This window comes from Leptonychotes weddellii, chromosome 6, assembly GCF_054177405.1.
Source record: "Leptonychotes weddellii isolate Sample4059 chromosome 6, ASM5417740v2, whole genome shotgun sequence".
In the NCBI taxonomy this organism is placed as follows: domain Eukaryota; kingdom Metazoa; phylum Chordata; class Mammalia; order Carnivora; family Phocidae; genus Leptonychotes; species Leptonychotes weddellii.
In genome coordinates, this window is record NC_138374.1 from 79,346,364 (window position 1) to 79,372,890 (window position 26,527).

General features: G+C 56.9%; 2 protein-coding genes across 18 annotated transcripts in view; one reads left to right on the forward strand and one right to left on the reverse strand.

Moving 5' to 3' along the window:
• CDC42BPA (CDC42 binding protein kinase alpha) overlaps positions 1-26,527 on the reverse strand; it is a 727,403-nt gene that overhangs the window by 22,371 nt on the left and 678,505 nt on the right. The gene's annotated exons all lie outside the window — the stretch shown is intronic.
• On the forward strand, positions 865-26,174 carry PSEN2 (presenilin 2). 15 transcript variants are annotated; one of them, XM_081824435.1, is made up of 13 exons: positions 891-950; positions 1,471-1,576; positions 11,327-11,487; positions 13,796-14,010; positions 15,107-15,299; positions 17,017-17,084; positions 17,789-18,009; positions 18,688-18,786; positions 21,080-21,163; positions 21,414-21,515; positions 24,140-24,271; positions 24,455-24,573; positions 25,497-26,174. In XM_081824435.1, exons 3-13 carry the CDS (start codon positions 11,347-11,349, stop codon positions 25,650-25,652), a joined length of 1,530 nt encoding a protein of 509 aa, XP_081680561.1. In that variant the 5' UTR covers positions 891-950; positions 1,471-1,576; positions 11,327-11,346; the 3' UTR covers positions 25,653-26,174. The 15 variants fall into 15 exon arrangements, with proteins under 15 accessions (XP_081680571.1, XP_081680557.1, XP_081680561.1 ...); XM_081824445.1 differs by lacking the exon at positions 1,471-1,576 and having other exon boundaries at positions 865-950; positions 13,718-14,010; XM_081824431.1 differs by lacking the exon at positions 1,471-1,576 and having other exon boundaries at positions 865-950.

The following is a 26,527-nucleotide window of genomic DNA, read 5'->3' on the forward strand; positions in this document are numbered from 1 at the left end:
AGTGAATGGATCAACAAATAGTGGGACATACATACAACAGAATATTATTTAGCCATGAAAAGGAATGAAGGCGAATACAGGCCACAGGAAGGATGACCCTCAAAGACATTATGCTAATCAAAAAGGCCAGACCCCAAAGATCACATATTGTATGATTCCATCTATATGAAATGTCAGAGTAGGTAAATCCATGGAGATAGAAGTCGGTTGGTGATTGCCAAGAGCTGGGGGAGAAGGGGATGAAAAAAACTGGGTAACAGGTAGGAGGTTTTCCAGTGATGGGAAGGTTTTGGAACTAGGGACAGGTGGCTGAGATTGCACAATACTATGAATGTACAAAATGCCACTGTACACTTTAAAAAGGTTAATTTTATGTTATGCGAATTTTACCTTAATTTTTTAAAAAAAGCGAAGCCACTCAGAAATACCAAATTGCTGACCATCTCAGCTCTCCCCATAGACTCCTAAATCCAGGAGTCACAACTCCTTCAGCCAATTCACAGGTCATCGGTAGCAGTTTCATCCCTGTACAATTTTATCTAGAGCTCCTGGTGGCTCTGATGTTCTAGAAAATAGAGCAGGAACATTCTCGTGATGTTAGCTCACAGGCGGAAGCGGGAGACCGGGGACCCAACACTACAAGGAAAGAGATGTCCTCCAAGCAAATGCGCTACGGCTCCAAGCAGCTGCCAGGCCCCTGTGCGATCAGAGGCCGGCGTCCCCGCGGCGCCACAGGGGCAGCTCAGGCCCCGGCGAGCGCCAGGAACCGGCCGCGAAGGCCAGGCTCCAGGTGAGGCGGAGCCGGGGCCAAGGGCGGGACCTGGCAGGGGCCGGGGGCGGGACCTGGGCGGAGCCGGGGCGGGGTCTGCGCGGGCGACGGGGCCCGGGCCGGATGGGCGCTCGGCCAGCCGCGTAAACACTGCTGGAGCGGTGCGGCCGAGCGGGGCCCGGTGAGCTGGTGGGGCTGGGGAGCGCGGGCCGGGCCGGGTCTTCCGCCACTTGGACGGCGCGGGGTGGAGCCGCGACCCGCGGGCGGGGCGCTGGCCCCCGCACACCCCTCTCCGGGGCGGGTCGCGGCCCCTTCTCCGGCGCGGGGCTGCGGTCCCTGAGCGCGCCTGTCCGGTCTCTGCGAGCGGCGCAGGGGCGGAGAGGGGAGCGCGCGGGGAAGCGGCGGCGGCGGCGGGGGCCAACCGGGACCTCGTGTGTGGGAGGAGCGCGGGAAGCGGCCCCCAGGCCTGGGCCTACGCCGGGCTGTGTCCGCCTCCCAGCGGCCCGAGCACGCTAGTGGTGGGCGCGGCGCGGCGCGGCCCGCAGGAGGACCGGGCATTTAAAGGAGCAGCTCACGTGGGTTTGGGAGGCTCGGGCACGGCGTTCTTCCCGCGCTGGGGCCGCCTTGGCTCCCGGGCCGGTGGGCCTTCGAGGCAGGGGGTAGGCGAGGGTCTGACCGCCACGGTGGGGAATCGCCCGCAGGTCGGGCCTGGAGCCGGCAATTTCGCTATCAGCGGTGCTTGGCCGTTTTAAAGCCGTGAGGAGACTCCCAGAATCAAGCTTTTGAAGCTGGAGGAAACAGAAACAGGCCAGTACCCACCCTACATTTTATCGATGAAGAAACTCGGCCCACAGAGCTAACGTGGCTGTCCAGGGCCAGTCAGGTAGGATAGAGTAGAGCCAGGCTCAGAACCCGCTAAGCTAAGGGTTCGCCGTCTGGCCCGGGGGTCTGCTGTCCAGCCCTGGCAGCAGACCTCAGCCCTTTGGTAGCTGGATGAAATGCTCCTGTCTGCTGAATTAATGAGTATTTCCTTTTTAAGGATGAACTGTGGGTTCGTGGACTAACTGCGTCCCCATTTACAGATGGAGAACCTGAGAGGCATCCCCTCCAGAGCCAGCTTAACTCACAGTCGTCAGCCTGGGCTTTCCAGCCCGTCCTGACAGTAACTTGATCAGGACCGACCCTGGCTTCTGGTATGGATGCCCTTGATGTCCATTCTGTAGACACCTGAGCCTCCAGTGTTTCAGCAGTAATTAAAGACACGGGATAAGCTGCTTCAGGTGTGGGAGCCTCGGGTGCCCCTGGCCGTGAAGGCGGCTGTGTGGGAGCAGGGAGGTGTGTCAGCAGCTGTGTCTTCTGAGCCTGGCTGGTGAAGGGGCAGGGGTCCTGGCACCAGCTCAGAGCTGTAACCTCAGCCACGCATTGGGCAGACAGGTAGGCGGGCGGTCCAGATTCATTCCTGGGGTGTGTGAAGGGGCCTTTAGGTCTGGGGCTGGAAATGGGGGGCTTGGAGGAACGTTTGCTGCAGAGTGGGATAGATGTCATTTCGGGTTTTCAGGGAAAATTCTGCATGGTTTGGTGTTCAAGTGGCTGTGCATCAAGTCTAGACTCTTGGTGCATGCACGGGGGTTGGATGAAATGAATGCCCTGTTCCTATCTATTGGAGAAAGCAGCATAAGAAAGAGCCTGGCTGGAGGCTGCCCCTCATGTGCCTGGAGGCCTGGTGTGTGTTGCCATGCCTGTCACCTGTCCCCTCAGCACCTCGATGGCTGCTCCCAGTCCCACTGCATACACGGGGTTTGCCAAATGAGAGGCCTCCCCTACCTTGGTCTCTGAGTTATTTTTAATTTTAATTTTTTAAGGTTTTATTTATTTGAGTAATCTTTACACCCAACATGGGGCTTGAACTCATGACTCCGAGATCAAGAGTCACACACTCGTCCAGCTGAGCCAGCCAGGCGCCACAAGCCTCTGAGTTATTGATGAGCATAAAGTGTGTCATATGCAATGTCTCTTTACAGCTGCAGTCACACAAAAGTAGCTATTATTTTTACCAGCTACAGTAATGGAAAACTGAGGTTCAGGGAGTTAAGCCACTTGTCCTGTTAGGTGCCTTCGGTGACTAGAGCACCAGGATTTGAACCCAGCTGGCTGGGTCTTAATCTTTTGAGTTTTTGCATAGGGACACTTCCCACATTCACCCCTACCTGTGTCCCTGCCCTACTGCCCTGGAAATTTTTATGTGCTCTCCATTAGTATCTACTTGACAAAGCAATAAAAATAAAAATAATTTTTAAAAGATTTTATTTATTAGAGAGCATGAGAGCATGAGTGGGGGAAGGGCAGAGGGAGAGGGAGAAGCAGGCTCTCCACTGAGTGGGGAGCCTGACACAGGGCTCAAAGACCCTGGGACCCTGAGATTGTGACCTGAGCTGAAGTCAGACATTCGACCCACTGAGCCACCCAGGTGCCCGCCAAATAATTTTTTTTAAAGAGACCAAAGCAGTGTGTGTGTAGGTCACATGCGTGTTTCTACCAAAGATATCTTTGGCTGGTTTACAGCTGTTGCTTTGAGTTTGGGACGCTGTTTAGTTGGAGACTGGCAAGACAACCAGTGTTTCTGCAAGTATTCCCACCTGTTCCCCAACTCCAGTGGCTGGGGGAGGGCTGGGGGGGGAATGTCAGGGCTCTGAGGCTGGCACAGGCTGCCCCCCCCCAGGACCTGGGAGGGGAGCTTGGTCGGACATGGGCCTCACGCCTTGTGTATCCAGTGTTGGCCTCCAGGCCTGGAGGTGGCGAGGCTGCCGTGGTAAAGTCTGGGGAAAGACCAGATGTTAGGGAGGAGATCAGTGTTGTCCAGCTTCTTCGTTGCCTGGGAGAATGGGTTGCTCGTTCGTCTTTGCCACAATATGGTCTTCTGGAGCACGGGAAGAAAAATGCAGAGGGTGGTCGCCTTTCTGCTGTACCTTAACCAGAAAATCCTTGGCTTTGTAGAGGTAAAGATAATGCATGTTTGTTCTAGAAAATCCAGGAACTGTTTTTTAAAAGGTCCTCCATTGGCTCTCAGCCCAGAGATAACCCCTGTCAGCATGCATTTCCTTACAGCACACTTCACGCATGTATATATAATCCTTTATGAAAGTATTGGATGCAGGAAGCTGGACGTGAAGTTTTGTATCCTATTTTTTGTGTGAATGTTACATCTTCAGATTGTTCCCTTCACAAATATTCTTGTGTATAGAGCACATGAGTGTGTCATTATTTATCTGACTAGTGTGTAGCAGGACACTTTCCCACCTTGAATTGACCCGGAGAAGCAGCGCGCTGACTCCGGCCCCCTCCCTGCCATGTGGAGCCCTAGTAGCAGATGAATGGATGGTTGGATGGATGGATGGATGGATGGACGGACGGATGGACGGAGGGCAGAGTAGCCCCCAGGCTGGAGTTGAGGGGTTGGGGGCAGGAAAGAGACTGAGTGAAACCGTGATCAGGAGGCATTTGTTATTCGGCTACCTCTTCTCTGTGTTTTGGAGAAGCTGTATATTAAAGACACACACCTGCCAGTGGCAAAGGCATGTGCCTTCTAAGGATGGGTGTGCCCCCAGAGAGCACACCTGGGGTGCTGTGCGGGCCACCCCTGTGACCGTGGCCCTGGGCTACTCCCGAGTGTGCGAGCCTCACTCGTACTCTGGGTGGACAGGGAAGAGCTCCTCCATGGGCAGTTCGCTGACCTGAATCGCAGCCAAGGTTTTGGCCCCTCTGGGCTCCAGTTTCCTTAACTACAAAGTAGGGCACTGACCAGATGGCCTTTAAGGTTGGTGCCAGCTCTGGCGTCTGTCCTATGGATGTGCCTCCGCCTTTGACAAAGTGTTCATGTTGCCAGAGGGCTGGGGCTAGATGGAAGCCATGTCTCCGCCACCACCTCCCCCAGGCCTGGGTGAGGGGTGACCTTGGCCGCTGAACTCTTGTGTCTAGTGGTTTAGCACGTAAGTAACTTTCCAAGGGGGCGTCAACAGCTTCCCTCCCTGTCCCGCTGTATCGCTGCTTCTGTTCCGTCTTCATGGTAACTGCTGTTTCCAGAACACCTGCTCTGTGCAGGACACTTTACACGTTATCCCTCGTTTCCACGGGACTCTTGCAAGGTGTGTCCATTCTGCTTCTTTCCAGATGAGGAGATGGATGGCCCCGTGAGGTTAAATCAGTTGTCTCCGTGCAGCTAGGGAGTGTGTTCAAATTCCACAGCTAAGTGATTGAATCGCTGCTTCTCGTTTAAAAAGAACCCTTTTTTCCTGGGCTGGACTCAAAGATGGCGTGTTAGGACCATGGCCTCTACCACTTTCCCCAAACTGCCCGCTTGCCAAGCTACTTCAGGACATGAGGGAGGTCTGTCTGGGGTCTGGACATTTCTGAGTAGAAGACGGCAGACAGGTGAATCGAGAGCCTGGGTTGAGGTTCAGGAGGCCCTGTCAGGGTACCCTGGGGCCTCTGATCTGGGAGGGTGGAGCGGCCCTCTATAGGGAGGCACTCTAGCCAAGGCTGCCTCCCTGGGTTGGGGAGAACCGCCTGATGAGTAATGGTGTATCCCTGTTTGGGCTGAGGTGGATGGACAGAGGCCAGCCAGGGCCAAATACATGGTCAGCTGCCCTGGGCCAGGGGGGGACAGGGAGGCTGTGGGAATTCCTGAGGAAATTTTGTCCCTTGTGAACCCCTCCCCGGTATGAGGGAGGCTGTGAGAACTTCCCGGGGAGTTGTGGGGAGTGCTGCAAGGTCTGACCCTAGAGGAAGGGTCTGTGCAAACCCTAGCCACCCTCTTTGAAAGTGAGGGCTCCCCGTTGAGTTTGGCCTGCTGCAAACAAGAAACAAGGTGCGCAGGACCCTGACCTTCCTCCATTGCCCCTATTGTTCAAGGTAAATGGGGTAACTCCCACTTTGCTTCTGGAGGAGCGATTTACATCTTTTTCCAGTGAGGCGCTCTTGGTTACTATGGCGTTTTACAGTCTGTCTCTGAAATGAGAAGGTCAAGGAAACTGGGTCACAGGGTTTTCTTAATAATTGCAGGAGCTGCTGACACAGGCACACTGGGGGAATTCTCTGGGTCAGACTCACCCGGTTTGGCTAATTCAGCTTTTCGATCCCATTCAGCTGATTAATGGGAGGAAGTGGTGGCTTCTCTGGCTGTGTGGGCTTTGCATCCTATCGCGAGCCAGGCAGCCTGCAGTCCCTGGGAAGGGCTGCCCCTCCTCCTGTCCACCCGCCCTCCCGTCTTCTTCGGCCTGCTCCGAGCCGAGCCAGCTGGGGCTGGTTGCTATGTGGTTGGTAGGACCTGCCATCAGGCTGTGGCGGGAGCCACTCCGCCCCCCCACCCGCCCCAGTATGCCTCCCGAGGGTGTTCCTGACGTCACTGGTGCCCTGATGTGGACAAATATCGAGTAAGATTGTTGATCTGCATCCATTTGGGTGGTGATTTTCCCCTCCAGAGATTTCAGAGTGCTGTCAGGCTTCAGTTCCAACTTGGAAGCAAGAGGTGTGCTGTGTTCTCCAGAGCCAGGTAAAAAGAGGGGCTGCGTGTCCACCTGTCCCCCTCACCCCCAATCCCATGAGGGCACGCAGGAGCGGCAGGATGGGAAGGAAGTCTGTCTCAATGTTGATATTCCATATGTCCCTTTAAAAAATTAATGGCTTGGGGCACCTGGGTGGCTTAGTCCATCAAGCGTCCAACTCTTGATCTCAGCTCAGGTCTTGATCTCAGGATTGTGAGTTCAAGCCCAGCGTGGGGCTCCATGCTGGGCATGGAGCCTACTTTAAAAAAAAAAAAAATGAATGGCTTAAAAAATAAAACTACAGGCACAATCCCTGTTTATAATAGGTTTGAGAAATGCAGAAAAATGTGAAAAATCACCCACAGTCTCGGCGTCCAGAGGTTAACTGCGTTTGGTATTTTGTGATCTATCTTGCCAGCCCTTCATATATGAACGTTTTCTAAGAATGTTCAAATGGTCGTGAATGTGAAGGTTTAGATCCATTACATTTAACATTGGATGACCCGAGTCCTAGGCCAGAGTTGGGCATTTCCATAATTTTCACTTTTTAGACCATTGTAGGCAACCGCAGCAAATGTGTTTTTATGAAAATCTTTTATTATTTTCTTAGGGCAGTTTCCGAGAAGTAGCATTTCAGGATCAAAAGGTATGAATGTTTTTAAAGCTTTCCCTGTTTGCTGCCCGCAGTTGGTGGTGCCGGAGGCGTGTGAGACCTAGTTTTTCCACCTTCCCGTCAGTGGTGGGCATCGCCTGGGGACTCCCTGGGCCTGGGAACCGCCTTCTCCCCCTGCAGCTCTCCTGGCGGGAAAAGCTGCTCCCCCTCTGCTGCCTCAGTGGCTCTCTGACCAGACGGGGTTTCAGGAGGAGGACTGTTCCTTCTTTCACTCCCAGATGCAGCGAGCAGGTAGTGCTGAGCAGCGCCGGGGGGCAGGGAGATGGATTGTAACAGGACTCCTGCAGTCCTGAGCTGGGGGCCTGGGGGCTGGCTGGGCTTGAGTTCCAGAGCTGGGCAGCCCCGGGAGAGGCTCTCAGCCAGGGGCCGTCTCAAGGTGCAGAGCCCTGGACCTTTGGTCAGAATGAAGCTGGGGATCCACACTCGCTAAGTGGTCTAGCGTAGTGTTCAGACTGCAGACCCTGACTACCTGGGTTCAAGGCTGACTTTGAACCTATCATGCTTCAGACCTGTCTCCTCATCTGTAAAATGGGCAGGAACAGCAGTGCCCGGCTCCCACATCACTGTGTGTAGTGCGTGCTTGGGGCTCAGCAGGTGGTGTCCCCCCAGCCCTGCCCGAGGTGGCCTGGACCCTTTGAGAAACGGCATGTTAAGGGACCCAGCCTTTTCTGAGTGCTCAGTCCCCTATCAGGTGTTCAGGGGTCTGAAGGCTCCTCACCTGTCCCCACCCAGCCAGCAGGCCCAGAGGGTTGGGATTGGATAGGGCCCTTGTTCTCACAGCCACAAACCCCTCGGGGGGCCTGCTGTCCTGGGTCCTAGGAGTCTTGGGCTCAGCGTCAGGGCAGGCTTTGGGAGGAATCTGTCCAGGGAGCCTTTGTTTTCTGGCCAGGAAGCCATGCCTGAATTAGCTCTGACAGTCCTTCTTCAAGCTCACCCTGCCGGGCATCCTTCGGGGACACCAGGGAAACGCTGGGAGGCAGAAGTGGCCTCTGGGGACTGTCTTGTTAGCTGCTGGCAACTTGCTGAAGAAATGGAAATTGGAAGGACTGGTCCCCTCCTCTGTGTCCCCAGTCTCCCCCGCGGCTCCCCTTCTCCTTTCAAGAAGCATCTGTGCTCCCTGTTTATACCTTCCCTTCTTGCTTGTCATTGGGAGCCCAGGGGACGAGGCAGGCCCGAAGGCTGCAGGTGGCATGCTTCTGAAGGCTGACGCCGTCCCCTGCCTTTGGTGGGGGAGGTTGCAGCCATGAGGCTTTCCATCCAGGGACCTGGATCTGTTCCTCCAGTCACTGCAGAGATCAAATGCAGGCACCCCAGGGGCCTGAGAGGGAGAGAAGAGGGGTCGTAACTACACTATTAATTCCTACCCCAAACAGAACTGACGTGCTAGAAAACAAGGTACTGAGAGAGCCTCCCCATAATTTCAGGTCCCCTCAGACTGGGCTCCGTCAGGTTGAATGTGTCGGGTCCCAGGTCTGGCCGCCCTCCCGTGGCCTTGAGCTGACGCTGGTGCTGGGGGACTTGCAGTGAAGAGGGAGGAGACCCCTCCCCTCGTTCTGTTCACACCCCTCTTCTGTCTCAAAGCCTTGGCTGGCCCCTCCCTTTGGGACTCAGCCCTTGCTCCTCCCTGGAGGCGGGTCCTGCCTTTTCTGACCTCCAGCCTTCCTGCTACCAGCTGGGTCCCCACGCTTCAGCCGCAGCTCTTGGTGTTGTCGGAACAGACCCCATGAGGTCCCCCATCCCACACATCTGTCTGTCAGGATGCCCTGCCTCCTCCAGTCTCTGCCTGGGAAGCTGTTCCTGGCCTTCGTCCCTCTGAATCCTTGAGACCTGAGACCCCCCCCCCCCCGCCGCCACCCTACCGGACAGCTGATGGACTCCTCCTCCTCTTGACCTTAACTGCAAGAGCTTGAGCCTTGTCCCCGTTGTGGCACTTGTCTTCTGTCTTCCTCTGTTGGTCCTCCTGCTCTTGTCTTTCTGTTTTATTATTGGAGTATAATTAACGTACTCTGTAATATTAGTCTCAGGTGTGCAATCTAGTGATTCGGCGGCTCCATACATTTCTCAGCGTGCATCACAAGAAGTGTCTCTTCTTCACCTCCACCTGTTGGCCCCTCTCCCTGCTCTGGAAACCACCCTGTGGGTCTCTATTTAGGGGCTTGTTTCTTTGTGTGTTCAATTGTTTTGTTTCTTGAATTCTGCCTGTGAGTGACGTCACCTGGTATTTCTCTTTCAATTCCTGCTCTGGTGGGTCTGCCCTGCATCAGGGAGCTGGTGCATTATTATTTTTTTTTTTAAAGATTTTATTTATTTATTTGAGAGAGAGAGAATGAGAAACAGAGAGCATGAGAGGGAGGAGGGTCAGAGGGAGAAGCAGACTCCCCGCCAAACAGGGAGCCCGATGCGGGACTCGATCCCGGGACTCCAGGATCATGACCTGAGCCGAAGGCAGTCGCTTAACCAACTGAGCCACCCAGGCGCCCTGGTGGTGCATTATTTTTTAATGAAGGTTTTATTTATTTATTTGAGAGAGAGAAAACATGAGTGGGGGGAGGGGCAGAAGGAGAGGGAGCAGCAGACTCCGTGCCAAGCAAGGAGCCTGACGTGGGACTCGATCCCAGGACCGTGACCCAGGATCATGACCTGAGCCAAAGGCAGGCGCTTAACCAACTGAGCCACCTAGGCACCCCGGAGCTGGTTCTTTTTGAGGCCCCTGTGAGACTGACCGGGAGCCTTTTGTCACAGGTCCTAGTCTGTGAGGTAAGCAGATGCAGGCTCTGCCTTTGGCCTGCAATTGGGGGATGGAGGTGAGGTCCACTAGGGAATAATCCTGGCCACAGCCCAAGTCGAAGGCCCTGCCAGGGTGAGCAGAGCTGGCTGACGGTAGAAGGAACCTGCCTGCTTCCTTTGGAAGTCACATGTTCCTGCGGGGGTGACTGTCGTGGAGGCACGCGTTCAACCGAGGCCAGGCCTGGCCCTCTGTCCCCAGTGCCCTGTAGCTCAGCACTGAGGCCCTCTGGGAGGTGTTGGTGGGAGAGCAGGCCTGCCCAGGAAGCTGGAGGGATAGCCAAGTCCTCCAGGGGTTGTCTGAAGCTCTTCTAGGTCCTTCCACTGCCCTAGCTTCCTTGTGCTGCTGTGGTAAGGACACTGTGCTCGAGGAGTGCACAGTGGAGCTAGGGGCAGGCCTCCCTGCAGTGTAGACCTTCCAGCCTGGCCTTCCCAGTGGGTCCTGCCCTCAGCTGAACTTTCCCACCAGACACACACACACACATACCCCACCTCTCATGTTCTCGCTGTTGCCCTGCACCCCAGACTCCTTGACCCTTTTTAACTCCTCTAACCCCTTCCCACTCAACAGGTTCCTGGACCAGACTCCATCTTTCCCCTGAGATGCTTGTCCCCTGCTCATGGCTCTGTGCCTGGCTGTCATCCTGGATTCTGTCCTGTTTCACCCCCACATCCAGCGCTGATGGGTGTCCTCCCAGTCCCCCCTCGCTGGCTTTCCAGCCTGCTACCCCTGAGTCAGAGCCTGTCCCCCTCCCACAGTTATCTTCAGGGAGGTCTCCTAACATGGCTCAGGAGGCCCTCATGCCTCCACAGCCCCGCCTTGGCAGTGTCAGGCCCCGCCTGGAGTATCCATTCTTCATGCCCTCTGCCCTTTCCTCCCACCTGGAAAATTCTGTCTCCATCAGGGGTGGTATCTTCTCTAGAAAACATGCTTGATCTCTAAGAGTGACCCTTCTTCGTGCTTCTGTACCTCTTGGTGAACGCTTAGATCATAGCTTTTTTTTTTGGAAGATTTTATTTATTTGTGAGAGAGAACGAGTGAGCATGAGCGGGGGGGCGGGGAGAGGGAGAAGCAGGCTCCGCACTGAGCAGGGAACCCAACAGGGAACTCGATCCCAGGACCCTGGGATCATGACCTGAGCCGAAGACAGATGTTTAACCGACTGAGCCACCCAGGTGTCTCTCTCTCTCTCTCTCTCTTTTTTTTTTTTAAGGACAAACATTTCTCGCTCGTCCTCCTTGTTGTCCCACCACAGGTGCTCAACAGATATTTGTTGATTGAATGAGAGTGCTGACAGTTTGGAGTGGCCATGACTTTTCTAGTCGGGCCTTTTGCCTGTGGCCCAGATCCCTGCCATTCCCTCCGGAGGCTGCCGCAGCTGTAGAGGCGACTCCTGGGAAGTCTTGCCTTCCAGCAGCCACTTGACCCAAGTGTCCTAGGCGGTTGTCGGGCAGGACCTGTGTCCAGGTCTTCGGGCCACGTCTGGCCACCGCCTCAGTCCTCTGCTGCCTTTGCCTTGCAGGAAGATGGACCAAGGTCCCCTGTGCTCCTTTTTCCAGGCACTTCCCAAGGCAGGGCCATGCTCACGTTCATGGCCTCTGACAGTGAGGAAGAAGTGTGTGACGAGAGGACGTCCCTGATGTCGGCTGAGAGCCCACCGCCGCGCTGCTGCCAGGAGGCCCGGCAGGGCCTGGAGGATGGAGAGAATGCTGCCCAGTGGGTAGGTTCCTGCCAGCGGTCAGAGGCCCCGGGCTCCTGGCCCTCATGGATGGAACCCAGACATGCCCTGATGCGGGACGGTTGGGAAAGTAAGGATGAGAATCGGTCGCCAGGGTGGGTCCCCCAGGGTGGGTGGTGGGGCCCGGTCAGTGAGGGCTCTGGAGTAGACAGCATGTCTGCAGTCTGCCACGGACCGGATGGTTCTGCCCCCAGCCCCCACCTTCCTGGCACAGGTGCTGCGCCACGGAGCGTGGCAGCGAGTTTGCATGCGGGGAGGGGAGCACAGGCCCGGGGTGGCAGGGGGAGCACCGCGGAGGGCCGACAACCAGACCTGGGAACCATGGGATGAGCATCTACCTCAGTCGTGTGTGACTGTTGAGCTGGCTGCCACTTATAAACAACGGAAGTGTATTTCTCACTGTTCTGGGGGCTGGGAGGTGCGAGCGCAAGGTGCTGACAAATCTGGCGTCTGGTTCTTCTGGGTCTTCTCCTTGGGTCTTCATGTGGCGAGAGGGCCAGGGAGTACTCTGGGGCCCATTTATTTTAGTTTAGTTTAGTTTCAGAGGTAAAGGTCAATGATTCATCACTCTTATGTAATACCCAGAGCTCATTACATCACATGCCCTCCTTAATGCCCATCACCCAGTTACTCCATCCCCCCACCCCCTCCCCTCCAGCAACCCTCAGTTTGTTTCCTATGATTAAAAGTCTCTTATGGTTTGCCTCCCTCTCTGATTTCGTCTTGTTTTATTTTTCCCTCTTCCCCTATCTTCCTTTGTTTTGTTTCTTGAATTCCACATATGAGTGAGATCATATGATAATTGTCTTTTTCTGATTGACTTATTTAGCTCAGCATAATACCCTCTAGTTCTATCCACGTCGTTGCAAAGGGCAAGATTTCATTCTTTTTGATGGCTGAGTAGTATTCCATTGTGTATTTATACCACCTCTTCTTTATCCATCCATCTGTCGGTGGACATCTGGGCTCTGTCCATAGTTTGGCTATTGTGGACATTGCTGCTATAAACATCGGGGTGCAGGTGTCTGGGGCCCATTTATAAGTGCACTTATCCTATCAGGAGGGCTCTACCCTCACGACCTGGTCCCTCCCAAAGGCCCCACCTCCAGATTCCATCACATTGGGGGGTAGGGTCCAACGTGTGAATTTTGGGGGGACACAGACATTCCTATCTTATCTCTGCAGGGCAGGAGGCTGTAACATCATGAAGTCGGGGTGCCCTGGGGGAGAGTCACCTAGCCTCACCACCTCCCTCCCCATCAGGGCAAAATAGTATCTGGATTTGCCTGAAACCCCAGCTCCGTTTTGCCCACTATAGTATTTAAAACCTTTCGTGTGGAATTTTTCCTACCAGCCAGCCTTAGTCCCCATTGCTGAAATTAGAGCTCATTTCTTCCATCCTCTGAGCTCCCAGCGAGCTGGTCTCCGGTCTCTCCAGCTCAAGGCCACCGTGAGCCACTCCTAACCCCTCCTTTGCACTTTTCCTTATCTTAGCTGAGTGTCTAGCTTGGAATTCTCTCTGCAAAGAACCTTTTGAATTTGTGTTTCTCTTGGCTTTGTCTTTGGCGGTTAATGTAATTAACAAGGCAGCGAGTGACCCTGAGTTGGCACAATTCCCAAACAGAAATTCTTGCGGATGGGTTTAGGGCAGCGTGTGCCGGTGTCCTGCCTTCCCACCTTCCTGGAGCATGGAACCGCCCCCCAGGGCTTTGGTGTCAGTTAGCCCATTGGGGTCTGGTTCATGGCTCCCAGTTCTGCATGCCCTATTTTGTGCGTGTCAGGGGAGTTCCAAGTAATTTCTTTCTCTGCAAATTCCCAGTGTCTTACAGAGAGTCCTCGTGGGTGAAGACTCTTCTAGTGTGTGTGTAATTGGTCTTCCTCCTCTGTCACCTGGCCAGTCTCCTCCCAAATCTGTATGGCTCCTTGAACAGAACTGAATGGCTTCTGAGTCCCTGAATGGAGGGAGGAGGGAGATCCCTAGACGCGCTTCGGGTTCATGAGCCACATGTCCTGGGCCTGCAGGCTGCCCTCTCCTGTGGCTGCCATGGCCCCTTCCTGCATTTGCAGTAGTGAGTGCCAGCTATAAATCTTCCCTGGTTGATCTCGTAAATGTTTCCAATGCCCTGCTATCCCAGCACTCCTGCATCTAGAGCACTGCCCCCTAGGCTGGTTCTTCCATCTGGAAGGCAACACTCAAACTGCTCATTTCCAGTTCCAAAACACCTAGGCACTGCATCTCAGGGCCCACCATGGGGGCGTGCTGTGGCCCTCACGGAGCGGTTTTCCACAGAGAAGCCAGGATAGTGAGGAGGACCTCGAAGAGGACGCGGACCGCTACGTGTGCAGTGGGGTCCCTGGGCAGCCGTCGGGCCTGGAGGAGGAGCTGACCCTCAAATACGGGGCGAAGCATGTGATCATGCTGTTTGTGCCTGTCACGCTGTGCATGATTGTGGTGGTGGCCACCATCAAGTCTGTGCGCTTCTACACGGAGAAGAATGGCCAGCTGTAAGTTGGGGAGCAGGGCGGGGTTGGGGGGTCCTCTGCACCCGCAGCTCCATGCCAGGGGCCTGTGCAGAGCTGGGCTGAGAGCTGCCTGACTCCATACTCTGCTCTGTCCACTGCCTCCCCGCTGCGTGACCTGCACGGGCCCTTTCCTAACCGCTCTCTGCCTCAGTTTCCTTGTTTGTATAATGGGTCCAACACCAGGAGAATGAGGCAAATGGAACAGTGCCTGCTGCTGTGCGGTGCTAAGGCACACGGGGTTGCAGGGTGGAGGGCAGGCTCTGGATGCGTGGCCTGGGCAGGGTGTCCCCGGTGTGGGGTCCCGGGGGCGGGTGTGCCACACCACATGACTGAACAGGTGGTTTTCTCTCTGGGCCTCTGCTCCTGTGGATGGACACCCGCGTGGGGGCCGGAGATTTCTTAGCTGGCTTCCAGCCCCGTGAGGGAGGCTTGGATCATTTTAGTGGAAGGACAAGTGGGAAGCCACCTTTGCTCCCTCGCTTGCTGCTCTGGTGCAGTCGCCCGCCTCTGACTGCCTTCTCTGAACTTTGTTTTTAATGTTTTTAGTTAGGGAGCGTCCTTTTCATTTTGGTTTGGTTTTTCCAAAGAAAGGGGCAGGCTTGTGGTGGGCTGGGGCTGCAGAGCAGGTGGGAGGGGGCCCAGCATGCCTTGTGAGGGAAGGTGCTCAGCAGGCAGGCTTCTGCAGTCCCAGGCAGACAGGGTGGACAGGGCGGGCGGCCAGGGGACAGCTTCTCGCATGTATTGGCTATGCTGCTGGCCTGTGCTGCGTGGGGTAGGGGAGGCGGTGGGCGAGTCCTGGGCTGGCTGTGGGGGTTTGCTGGGCGCCCTGGCCTGGAGGAATGGGGAGGGCAGGAGAGCACTTTAGGGAGGGGGAGGCCTGGTGGGAGTCGGGGGAGAACATTTTGGGGAGGGGGAGGGCTTAGGGGGAGGTGTGGTGTGGGGGGTGGGAGAGGTGTGGTGTCGGGGGAGGCCTAAGGGAGGGCAGGCGAACAGCTTGGGGAGGGGGAGGCCTGGGGGGCCCCTTCCTTTTCCATTCGGGGCTCAGGCATCAGGCTAAGGCTGGGTGGCTCACGGGCAGGCCCTATGGAGCAGGCAGGGAGCAGAGTCTGCAGCCCGCCATCTCCCTCAGCATCTACACACCATTCACTGAGGACACGCCCTCCGTGGGCCAGCGCCTGCTCAACTCTGTGCTCAACACCCTCATCATGATCAGCGTCATCGTGGCCATGACCATCTTCCTGGTCGTGCTCTACAAGTACCGCTGCTACAAGGTGAGGGCCAGCCCTGCCTGCTGCCCCATCCTGTCCGCCTCGCCCCCTGCTGCCACATGCCTGCCAGGGTTCTTGCCCCAGACAGAGCAGACGCTGCTGTTAGATGCTGTCCCCCTGCCCCCCCACGCCCGTGGGGGGGTTGCCTGCTGCCATCGTCCTTGGACCTTGCACAGAATCCCACCTGCCCCCGTCCCTCACTGCAGCATTCTCCACGTTCAGGAGTTAATTTTATTTCACTGCTTCTTCCGAAGAAGCAAGATGTTGTATTTTAGGGTCTCTTTGCCCCACACTTCCCCTGCAGGTTTACTCATCCTTCCTATTTCCCTCTTGCTGGCTGTGCAGGTGCCGTGCTGAGGTCTCCTAGGCCTGGGAGACTGGCAGGCCCTGTAGCTGTGGTAAGGCCCCCGGGAGCCAGAGAGCAGAGGCTCCGGGGGAGGCCCACCTGGCCTGAGCGGGGCCGCTGTCTCTCTCCGGCAGGCCGTGAGCTTTCAGACGTGGGTTTTAGGGTCTGAACCCCTGAGGCCTAAAAGAAAGACACACTGGGGGTGGCTGATTTGAAGCCATCCTCACACCAGCTGCCACCCTCTGTGGCGCAGGTGGAGAACAAAGAGGAGGCTCAGCCCAGGGACAGGAGCCCATCCCAGCCAGGGCGATGCAGGGGTAGACGACAGGAGGGCTGTCGCAAGTGCCGGGATGCCAAGGCTGATCAGTGAATGATGACTTGTGGAAATAAGGCAGCTTTAAGTGGGGCTGGGAAGCAGCGTAGGGGCTGCATGGTCGGAGCAGAGGCCACGGGGCCGGTGAAAATAAGCCAGTCAGGGAATCGGGGTGGGGAAAGCCGGCACTGCCGTGGTCAGCGGCTGTCAGGCGACCCATCCCAGGACTGGTGGGAGGCAGTTCGGTGAGGTATCCTTGCAGGTTCTGTGACACTCAGGAAGGAGGTGATGGTGGTCCTGGGGGGTGAAGGCAGCTGGGGCAAGAAGGATCAGCACGTCCCAGAGGCAGCTGGGCCACCACCTTCATTCCAAGGAGACCCGGTTCCCACTGAGGTACCCGGTGGCCTGAGCCGGTGACTGATGGTGGCAGTGACCTCCCTGTGCCACTGAGGGCTGGCCAAGGGACTGGCTTAGGACCAACCCACCATCATCCTTGACCTCCCTCGGTGGCCAGGACAGGAGGCACGTGTCTCTCCGAGGACCTGTGTATAGACTCTCAGGTGGGAGGGCTGTTCCCGGGGTGACCAGAGAACGCTCCCTCAAAGATGGCGCTGACCACTCTAAGATAGCACCCCAGGGAGTCTCCCATCACTTTTACCTGACATTCTTTTCTTTGTAGCCCCTGTGACTACCTGTCAATATGCATATACATTTATTAGCTACGGCCCTCACACTGGCACGAAGTGTGTGCACAGGGACGCCGCTGACTTCCTCCCCGGAGCCTAGGGCCATGCCCGGCAGGTGGGAGTCTCCAGCACATCTTCCCTCAGGGAGGGAGCAGGGCTCTGGCTGCTTGGACCTGAAGGATTCCCGCTCCATGCACTTGCCAGGTGACCTTGAGAGAACTCTGTGAATTTCTTTGCTCTCTTTATTGGTCACACGGCTACTCAGTACCTTCCAGCACACAGTAATGGAGGAGCCTAATGAAGATTCTCAAGGCTTGGGCATGAGACCCAAGAAGCTGGGGGCCTGTGTTCATTCTGCCCATTTCTGTTGTCTAGTTCATCCACGGCTGGTTGATCATGTCCTCCCTGATGCTGCTATTTCTCTTTACCTATATCTACCTCGGGTAAGTGACCCTGTGGGCGGCAGGCTCCTCGGGCCCCTCCCTCCCCCCAACCCTCACGAGGCTCCAGTTCTGGGTGAGGAGGGCACCCGCCCATTGGACTCCAGATTCTCCCCAGTGTCACCGCTCCAAGGGCCTGGCCTCCGATCCCTCCCTCCACGGGCCTTGACCCAGGGCAGGGGTGCTCTGTGGCGGGCCACGCATTCCTCTCTTGTTCCTGATTTAATTGAGCACAGTCAACACAGAGGATGATCTCTGTGAACCCAAGAGGGGTGTAAACCCCTTAAAATTTACATTCTAGTCTTTGGGCCAGGCCGGGGTACTTGCTCATTTATGGGAAAAGTGATCTGCTCTATTGCCTTCTATTTGGAACATCAGCCTGACCCAGGGGCCCGGAGAGACTGAAGAGACAGGAGGACCTTTTCTTTGGGCAAAGGGTCTTCCAGGTTGTGCCAGCGCATGTGTATGTGAATGAACCCAAGGATGAGATGTTGGCACACTCACCACCTTGTTCCAGAAAATACTTGAAGTGGTTCGTTGCAGGAGTCACAGAACCAGGGAAGGGGGTATTAGTAATGAAGCCAGAGATCGGAAAAACCCAGCTTGGGGCTTAATGGTTGAGGAGCAGGGGGTGTTGAACTATGTCTAATTAGGGTCTAACCTCTCTGCTGAGTTTCCCACCCCACGGCTTGACTCTGGTTGTGCAGGGAAGTGCTCAAGACCTATAATGTGGCCATGGACTACCCCACCCTGTTCCTGACCGTCTGGAACTTCGGGGCAGTGGGCATGGTGTGCATCCATTGGAAAGGCCCCTTGGTGCTGCAGCAGGCCTATCTCATCATGATCAGTGCGCTCATGGCCTTGGTATTCATCAAGTACCTCCCGGAGTGGTCCGCGTGGGTCATTCTGGGTGCCATCTCTGTCTACGGTATGCAGGCGCAGGTGGGACTCGAGCCTGGTGGTGGGCAGTGGGGGCAGTGTCCAGGGTCGAGTCCTCCTCACTGGTGCCCATGAGTGGTGGGTGCTGACAGGGGCTCCCCCTCTGACGAATGCTGGATGGTCTCCCCTTTGAGAGGCTCGCCTTTGTAAGACACAGGGGCTGTGGGGCTTGGGGCTGTGGATGTGGTCACTAATGATAGCATGTCTGTTGAGTGCTCACACTGGTGAGCACTTGACACACTGGGAGGATTTGCTCCTCAGAGCAACCATAGGGTCGATCACAAGACCTGTGAATAACGAGCGCCCAGAACATTAGCTCCTCATTAACTAGTGTTAGTGTGATTCTCTCTCCCTGTCACTTCCATTTTAAGGGTAAGGAATGGGAGGCTCAGGACAGCAAGCCCACCATCGGGGTACCTGAGCCACATGGCAATTCCTTGTTTGCAAGGAATTTAGACCCCGTTCTGGGCTTCAGCCAATGTGGATTCTCAGTGTCAGGGCTGGAAACCGGTGGGTCGGGAGCTGGCACACAGGACACACTCTGAGCCTCGCTCGGGGGCTCTGGGCTACATTTGCCCCGGTGTTCGCAGCCTGGCTCCTCCTCTCTGGGGGCTACTTGGGAATAAATGTCACTTGCCACATGTCCCAGATGTCTTTGCTCTCCCAGATCTCGTGGCTGTGCTGTGCCCCAAAGGGCCACTGAGGATGCTGGTGGAGACTGCCCAGGAGAGAAACGAGCCCATATTTCCCGCCCTGATATACTCCTGTGAGTGACCCCTATGTCTCTTCCCCAGGTGGGAACCAGGGGCTGCTTCCTGGCCATGGCTTTCAGAGTTCACTGATCCAAGGGGAGGGGGTGGCCTTGGTGATCCCAGGGCGGCCCACCCGCTAGGGACAAAAACAGGCTGGATCTTGGTTTCACACAGAAGATGCTTAGAGAGTTAGGGCCAGCCAGGGCTGCAGGGGATGTGGTCCACCCCACAGCTGCATCCCGTCCAGCATCCAGTGGCATGTGGTGGGTACCCCCCTTGGCCACCCGCTCGGCCCTCCACACTCTTGAGAGGGTGCTTTGGAGAGGGGCTCTGGAGGGCAGGGGTCTGGGGGAGCAGGTGCACCTGCTTTTCGCTGGGCTTCCTCGACGGCTCCGTGGCTGGTTGCAGTTAAGTCTCTGAAGGGAAGGCACACGGGATTGCTGCTGGCTGTGGGACCAGTGTGTAGGGATTTGGATTTATATATGCATTCAACAGACAAGCATCAGCTCCACACTTTGCAGCAAGCACAGTGCTGGGCTTTGGCGGTGCCGCAAGAAACAAGACCCACGTGGCCCCTGGCCTCACAGGGCTCAGAGCCCTGTGGTCCTAATGCCCTCCCATCTGTCGATGGGCATATTTGAGGAGTGAGCCTGAATACCTGGGGCTCAGCTGTCTGCAGGGTGCAGACCGGCTGCCAAGTGCTGGATAACATCTACAAAGGCAAGATGGAACTTGGATTGGGAGCTGTTGGCAGGTGGCCCACAGCCTAAAAGAAGGTTCGAGGCTGCTCAGAGAAGCAGAGCCACGTGTGGGGGGCTGAGACCGGGCTCATACCTGTGTTCACCATCTCTGTGCTCTGGGGGAGCGCACGTTCTCAGAAGGGAGATGTGCTTTGTCAAAAGATGAAGTGGTAGGGGAGCTAAGGACTTTAGGGGAGGAGTGGGGGTACTGTTTGTGTCAGGTGGTCAAGGAAACCTCTGTCATAAGGTGACATTTGACCGGAGACCTGCCCTAGGAAGCCCTGGGGACAGAGTTCCAGCAGAAGGCCCTGAGGTGGGTGCAGCCTGGTGCGCTGGGGAGCCAAAGCTGCCGGGGGACAGAAGGGAGGAGAGGGCAGGTCCAGGGGTGCTGGGGAGCTGAAGCCACTGGGGGGGCAGAAGGGAGGAGGGGGCAGGTGAGGGGCCGCTGGGCCTTGCAGGCCATGATGAGCACTCGGCTTTCACTCCTTAGTGAGCTTCACGCCCTGGAAGGCTTTGGACCGAGCTGACATGAATGTTTTAGCAGGATCACTCAAGTTGCTGAGGGGAGAGCAAAAGTCATGGTGACAAGAGTGGAAGAGAAGCTGGGTTTGGGGGTGACTAGCAACCCAGGAGCTGGGGGGTGGGGGGGCTCTGGCCCCAGGGGAGCGGTAGAGGCTTTGAGACTGGAGATACTTTGGAGGCAGAATTGGCAGGATTTGTGATGCTTGGGGTGCAGGCTAGGAGAGTCAAGGATGTCCGTGCATCATGGGGTCTGAGCAACAGTAGGGATGGAGGTGCCACTTAGAGGGACAGGGTGGGGCCAGCGGGGCCGCATGGCCGCCATGGGGAATGTTCAGGCGAGGCATGCTCACGGAGTGGCCAGATGGAGACTTGGAGAGACGTGTGTGGTGGGAGTTCAGGCGAGAGTTTCCCAGCCAGAGAGAACCCAGTCAGTGCTCCCTACCCAGCGATCCCATCCTGGACGGACATCCAGGGGAATCAGACGCAGGGTCTCGAGCATATGTCCGCACACCCATGTTCTCAGCAGGGTCATGCACGGTAGCCAAGGGCCACGGTCATGCCGATGCCCATTGACGGACAGGTGGGTGAACGAAACGTGGTGAACCCATGTGGTGGAGCATCACTCAGCCCTGAAAAGGGAGGCGTTCTGACACATGCCGTGGATGAGCCTGGAGGCCACCATGCTGAGTGAATGAAGCCAGTCAGAAGAGGAGATGCTGTGGGATCCAACTTTATGGAGCATCTAGAGGAGTTAGGAACTGGAATGGTGGGGGAGGGGAGGCGGTGTTCAGAGGGTAGTTTCAGGGCCAGAAGACGAGCAGCTCTGTGGTCTATCTCACAACAGAGTGGATATAAAAAAAAAAGCCCAGGAAAGGCATTGTCTGCCCACATCTGGTGATTCTGGACCCCTCCCCCAGGGGGCCCCGAACAAGGGGCATAGGCACGTCCCCACTGGAGGTGATGGTTTCTGGGGACGCTGCCTCCCAGGCCCTGGGGGCAGCCTCACTCAGCAGCGCCTGATGCAGGACCTTTTCTCCTTCCGCAGCTGCCATGGTGTGGACGGTGGGCATGGCCAAGCTGGACCCCTCCTCCCAGGGAGCCCTTCAGCTGCCCTATGACCCCGAGATGGGTGAGTGTCAGGGGACTGCACCTGCACCCAGGTCCACCTGGCCTGGCCTCTATGGGGGGTGCAGGACCGGGAGGCGCGTGCTGGGGACTGAGCGTAGCGGAGAGCCTTTCTGTCTGCGTCAGGGCGGGGCTGGCTGGTGGGTGAGGGCCAGGGAGCCCTGAGCTCAGAGCTCCCCCTGACTGGACTTCTGTCTCTCTCCCTCGCCCCCGCCTCACACCGGGACGGTCACGTTCTCTTTGTGGACACCCAGAAGAAGACTCCTATGACAGTTTTGGGGAGCCCTCATACCCAGAAGTCTTTGAGCCCCCCCTGCCTGGTTCCCCAGGCGGGGAGCTGGAGGAAGAGGAGGAAAGTAAGGCGCCCATGCCGAGAGGGTCTGCGTGGGCCCAGGGGTGGGGCAAGGGTGGAGCTGGGGCTCCCTGAGGTCGGGGGGGGTGTGGGGAGAAGCCCCTCCTCATGTCAGAGATGGGCACAGAAGTCCAGGAGGAGCCTGCACAGGTGGAGTCCAGGCAGTCTTCCTGCTAAGCCACGTATTTACCAGATGTGAGCGAGTGTGGATGGTGTGTCTCTACCGTGCTGGGTGCGAGCAGTAATCCAGGCCTGGCTCGGGTGTACCGGGCATGGGTCCTGATCACCCACACTGGGCCGGGAGGACCATGCGGAAGAACACGGGGGCCAGAGCACAGTGACCCAGCTCCTTGACCTGCTCTGGGGGCCCCAGGGGAAGTTACCTGAGGTGGGGACTTCTGAGCTGAGCTCCAGGGGTTGAGCTCTGGGAGCAGGGGACGCAGCGGTGGGGGTGGGGGTGCAGAGGCTGGGGGGCCGGCAGTTCAGGGTGATTTAGAGGAAGCCCAGGCAGGATACCCAGACCAGAGATGCAGACATGGGACTGGGAGGCTCGTTGGGGCTCAGAGGGCCTCCCAGATTGAAGTGGGGGTTCTGGCCTGTGCACCATGCACAGCCACCAGAGGGTTTTGAGTTTTGTGGGAAGAAGGACGTGACCCAGAGGGGGCAGGGTTACAGATGGTGGAGAATTCCATCCCAGCATGCACTTGCATGGCCGAGGAGGTCCCAGTGTAGCCGTGGGGGCACAAGGTGTGGGTTTGGGGCTCAGGGGCAGACTGGGCTAGGCAGCCACTAACAGCCCTGCCCCACGCTCCAGGCTGCCATGGGTTGTGGAACACGGGGTCCCATGTGCCACCTGGCACACAGTGGGTTGGCCATACCTGTGTCCTGGTGGAAGGACTATTTTTATCCTCTTGGAAATGTGCCCTTGGGCCTGTCTTCAAGACCGTCTTCCACACAGGCCCTTCCCTGTCTCTTCCTGGGGGTCACTACCCAATTCTGCCCCACTACCCCTCCAGTTTCAGTAATTCGCTAGAACGACTCACAGGGCTCAGGAAAGCGCTGTGCTCACAATTACAGTTTTATTATAAGGGAGACAACTAAGGACCAGCCGTGTGAAGAGATGCAGAGGGTAGGTGTGGGAGGGGCCTGCCCCCCCCCCAGAGGCCAGCTGGCTCCAGTCCCCGCCCCCTTCTCACAAGGTTGGTCTTTCTGGTAGACCAGCCCCTCCTGATCCTCTCACTTGCATGAACTCAAGGGTTTAGGATCCTGGGTCTCCTGAATAACAGACACTCCTGTTACTTGGGAAATTCCAGGGATGTAGCCTCCCTCCCAGGAAGCAGGGACAAAGGCCAGAAAAATTCCTCATGACCCAGCAGCACAGGCTTGAGGAGGGAGCCTTAGGGAGCAGCTGAGGAGGGCCAGCCCTTGGGGGGTGTGCAGCACTCAGGGTGCAGCTGAGATTCTGCCCTGGCAGCAGCGGGGAGCCCTTAGTGGTTTGTTAGCTAGCATTTGAGGTGGACCCTGGCTGCAGGAGGAGCTGACCCTGCTGGGAGATGAGGCCCCTGAAAGCAGTGAGGGAAGAGCCACCCACGCAGGCTCGGGCTGGGAGGAGATGGTGTGGGAGGGGCCGGCGGGAGTGTGGGGGTGACCCAGGGGCACATGGGGCATGCGGGGCAGACAGCTGGAAGCATCTTGGGACCTGCAGGGGGACACTCAGCAGCCACATAGAAGGGAAGCTCGTTCTGTTTGAGGCCAGGGTTTGAGTCAGGGCATCACATACATGTCAAAACCTGGGCCTGAAGGGGGGCCTGGGGAGGGTTCAGGTCGGAATTAGAGACAGAGGGGCTGAACCTGGGTCTGCACAGTGAGGAGGAAGGGAGAGTGCCAGAGGAGGACCTGAGGAGGACGGGGGACTGAGCAGGGAGCAGCCTGAGGCCGCGGGCATCCACAGGTGGTGTGCTGGCCTCCCCCCCTGCACCCTGACTGGTGGGGGACCTGGGGCTTCCGGGCCTCACAAGTGCACAGGATGGGAGCACAGAGCTCTTCTGAGAAAGAAGAGATAAGGAAGAGGGGAGAGCAGGAAAGTGGGGGGGGGTGAGCAAGAGGGAGACTGACAGACCACAGTGAAGAGCATGGTGGAGACAGCTGAGGAAGGAAAGCAGGCTGGGGGCAGGAGCCAGCCTCTGGAGGTCTGGTGGAGGGTGGCACGGGGTCCAGCCCCAGCCAAGGAGCCCCCGTGAGCAGGAGGAGGCCGCAGAGGGCCAGACAGGCAGCTGGCCCACACGTGCGACTTTGTTAGATAAACATTTGTACCGTCTGCGGTGAGCAGTTCCCTGTAAACAAGTACTCCGTCCGGGCAATCCCATCTAAAGGAAACAGAAGCACCCTGCGAGTTTTCGAGTTCTCATTTACTGTCGGCAAGAGATAAGCTTATTTACCAATTATGCTTACCTCTTTTTAAGGGGAAGGGTTGCCAGGGGAGCTCTAAGCACTGTATGCGCTCTTGAAAGTAGTGAAATAAAATTTCCTAGAAAATATTTCTAACATAAACTTAGCAGTAAATTGTACAGCCTTCCACTGACCCCTGAAAATACATTTTATTTGCTCTTTTCTTACTCAACTGTCAAGCACCAATTTTACCCGAATTGTCAGAAATGCCAGCTTTTCACAGCCCAGATGGCAGATGGCCTAGCCCAACGGCCCACTCTTCCCACTGGCTGCTGGTTTTCCGAGGCAGCCAGTCCTTGCCCTGGAGGCCAGGTGAGGTGGGCTGGCAGCGACCCTGCCCCATCTGGGCCCCCACGGGCCCCAGGACTCTGGCCCCAGGTCCCTTGGATCCCTTGGGGCAGGCGGAGTGGCTGGGGTGTGGGCTGGCATCCGCCTTCTCCACCACTTCCTCTTGGGGCTCCCGATACCAACGGGCTCACTCTCTTCCCCATACAGGGGGCGTGAAGCTTGGCCTGGGGGACTTCATCTTCTACAGTGTGCTGGTGGGCAAGGCGGCAGCCACCGGCAGCGGGGACTGGAACACCACTCTGGCATGCTTCGTGGCCATCCTCATTGTGAGTGGGCCGGGGGTGCACCTGCCCTGTCTTCCCGGTGGTGGGGGGGGGACCTGGATCCGAGGGGAGTTTCAGATGCTGCTGTTCCTTGGAGGGGCAGGGTGGTGGGGGCTGGACAGGGCTGCCAGGAAGCCCCTCGAGATGAGACAGGCTTACAGGAGGGTCCAGGCAGGGCAGGTATGGCTGAGGGGCTCTGGCATTATGGACCATGCACGTGGCCATGCAGAGGCTTGGCCGACTTTGTGTGCAGTCTCATGACATCTGTGAGGCAGGGAGGGGACCCCGTCACTTCGAACCCCAGCAGTGACTCAGTGTGGCCAGATACCCATGATGGGGAAGTGTCCTAGGAGGATTGCATCTGAGAGGTGGAGGCTCTGAGCAGCAGGTGCTCCACTCTCTGCCCTGGCAAAGCTGGGTGTCACAGGGCGCCGGAAGGCTGAGGCTTGTATTCCTGGGGATTTCCTACCTGCCCACAGCATGTCAGGGAAGGAGTAGCGGACCCCCAGCCTCCTCCACCTCCAGACTGTCTGACATGAAGCCCTGCCCTACCCAAGGACAGGACAGCTGCTCTGGTCCCCTGTCCCCTCCCTGGATCACTGTCCCCATCAGCCAGGGCAGGACAGGACAGGCAGCCACTTCCATGGGGATGGGTCACATGGCTTCTTTGGTTCTCTAGAGACGCCAACACTGAGACCCTTACCAGCCTTTCCATGGAGCTTGTCCAGCTCTTTATAAATACACATCCCTCCAGGGGAGGCTGCCTGCCACTGGTCTCGTTGCCAGGTGGGGGCGGTGGTCTGGTAGAGCAGCGCCGTTCTGGGAGTCAGGAGGCTCCCGCATTAGCGTGCAGGGTGTTAAACGGGGCGAGTGCTCCACCTTGGGCACGGCACAGAGCTTTGAGAGCAGCCCTCCGCGTCCTGCAGGGTTTGTGTCTGACCCTCCTGCTGCTTGCTGTGTTCAAGAAGGCGCTGCCCGCTCTTCCCATCTCCATCACGTTTGGGCTCATCTTCTACTTCTCCACGGACAACCTGGTGCGTCCGTTCATGGACACCTTGGCCTCTCATCAGCTCTACATCTGACGGGGGTCGGGCACGGGGCTGGCAGCCGTGGGAAGTCGTCATGGGTGCCCTCGTATAGTTCTACGCTCTAGTGCCATATATTTTTAAGACATTTCTTTCCTTAAAAAAAAAAGTGTCCTGTTTACTTGGCGAAGAGGAAGAACCAGCTTTTTGGTGCCAGTGGTTTTGTCACCTGACCACGGCTCACTGGCCAGAAGCGCCGGCGTTCAGTCTGGAGGAGCCCGGGACGGCTATGCCACGTGGGGAGGACGTGGAGAAGTCGCCCAGCCCCACACCGCAGCCTGGGATGCTCCGAGGGCCAAGGCGAAGGAAGGGACCAGGAGTTCATGCTCGGGATGGCACCTAGCACCTGCCCACTCCTGCGGGAGAAGAAAGCTGGTTTGCCCTGCGTGGAATGTCCCCAACGCTTTGTCTATGATGTCATCATTATTTTACTACCTTTAGAAATTGAGTCCTATTCTTGTTAGGCAGTTACTGTTGGGAAGTGGCTTAATATCAATAAATAGATGAATCCTCTTGGAATGCTGGAGTTTGGCGTGTTTGTAAGTGTGGACCTTGCTTCCTGCGTCTCGTGGCCTCTCCTGGGAGGACATGTGCTCTGAGGACAGAGGGGGAGATTTGCTCCGTCGCCTCACTGCTCATGTCTGTCTGCAGTCATTTCTCCAAGTAGAAGGCTTCCTAAGCCGGGCTGTGTGGAGCCAAGACAAGCAGTGTTGCTCCTTGACAAACCAGCACATGGGAGGCTGGATGGGGGCCACGTCTGAAACCCACTGTTGTCCCTCCTGTGTCCATCTCTGGGCACTGTGATTGGGGCGTGGACCCGTCGGCTTCTCCCTTTCCTGTCCACATCGGCCCAGGCCATGGAGAGAATCTCA

What these genes read in the sequence shown, in the direction of transcription:
- PSEN2 (XM_081824429.1), top strand. An exon ending in GGGTGCCATCTCTGTCTACG is followed by an intron (nt 18,010 to 18,687) that starts GTATGCAGGCGC and finishes TTGCTCTCCCAG; the next exon opens with ATCTCGTGGCTGTGCTGTGC. An exon ending in GCTTCGTGGCCATCCTCATT is followed by an intron (nt 24,574 to 25,496) that starts GTGAGTGGGCCG and finishes CGCGTCCTGCAG; the next exon opens with GGTTTGTGTCTGACCCTCCT.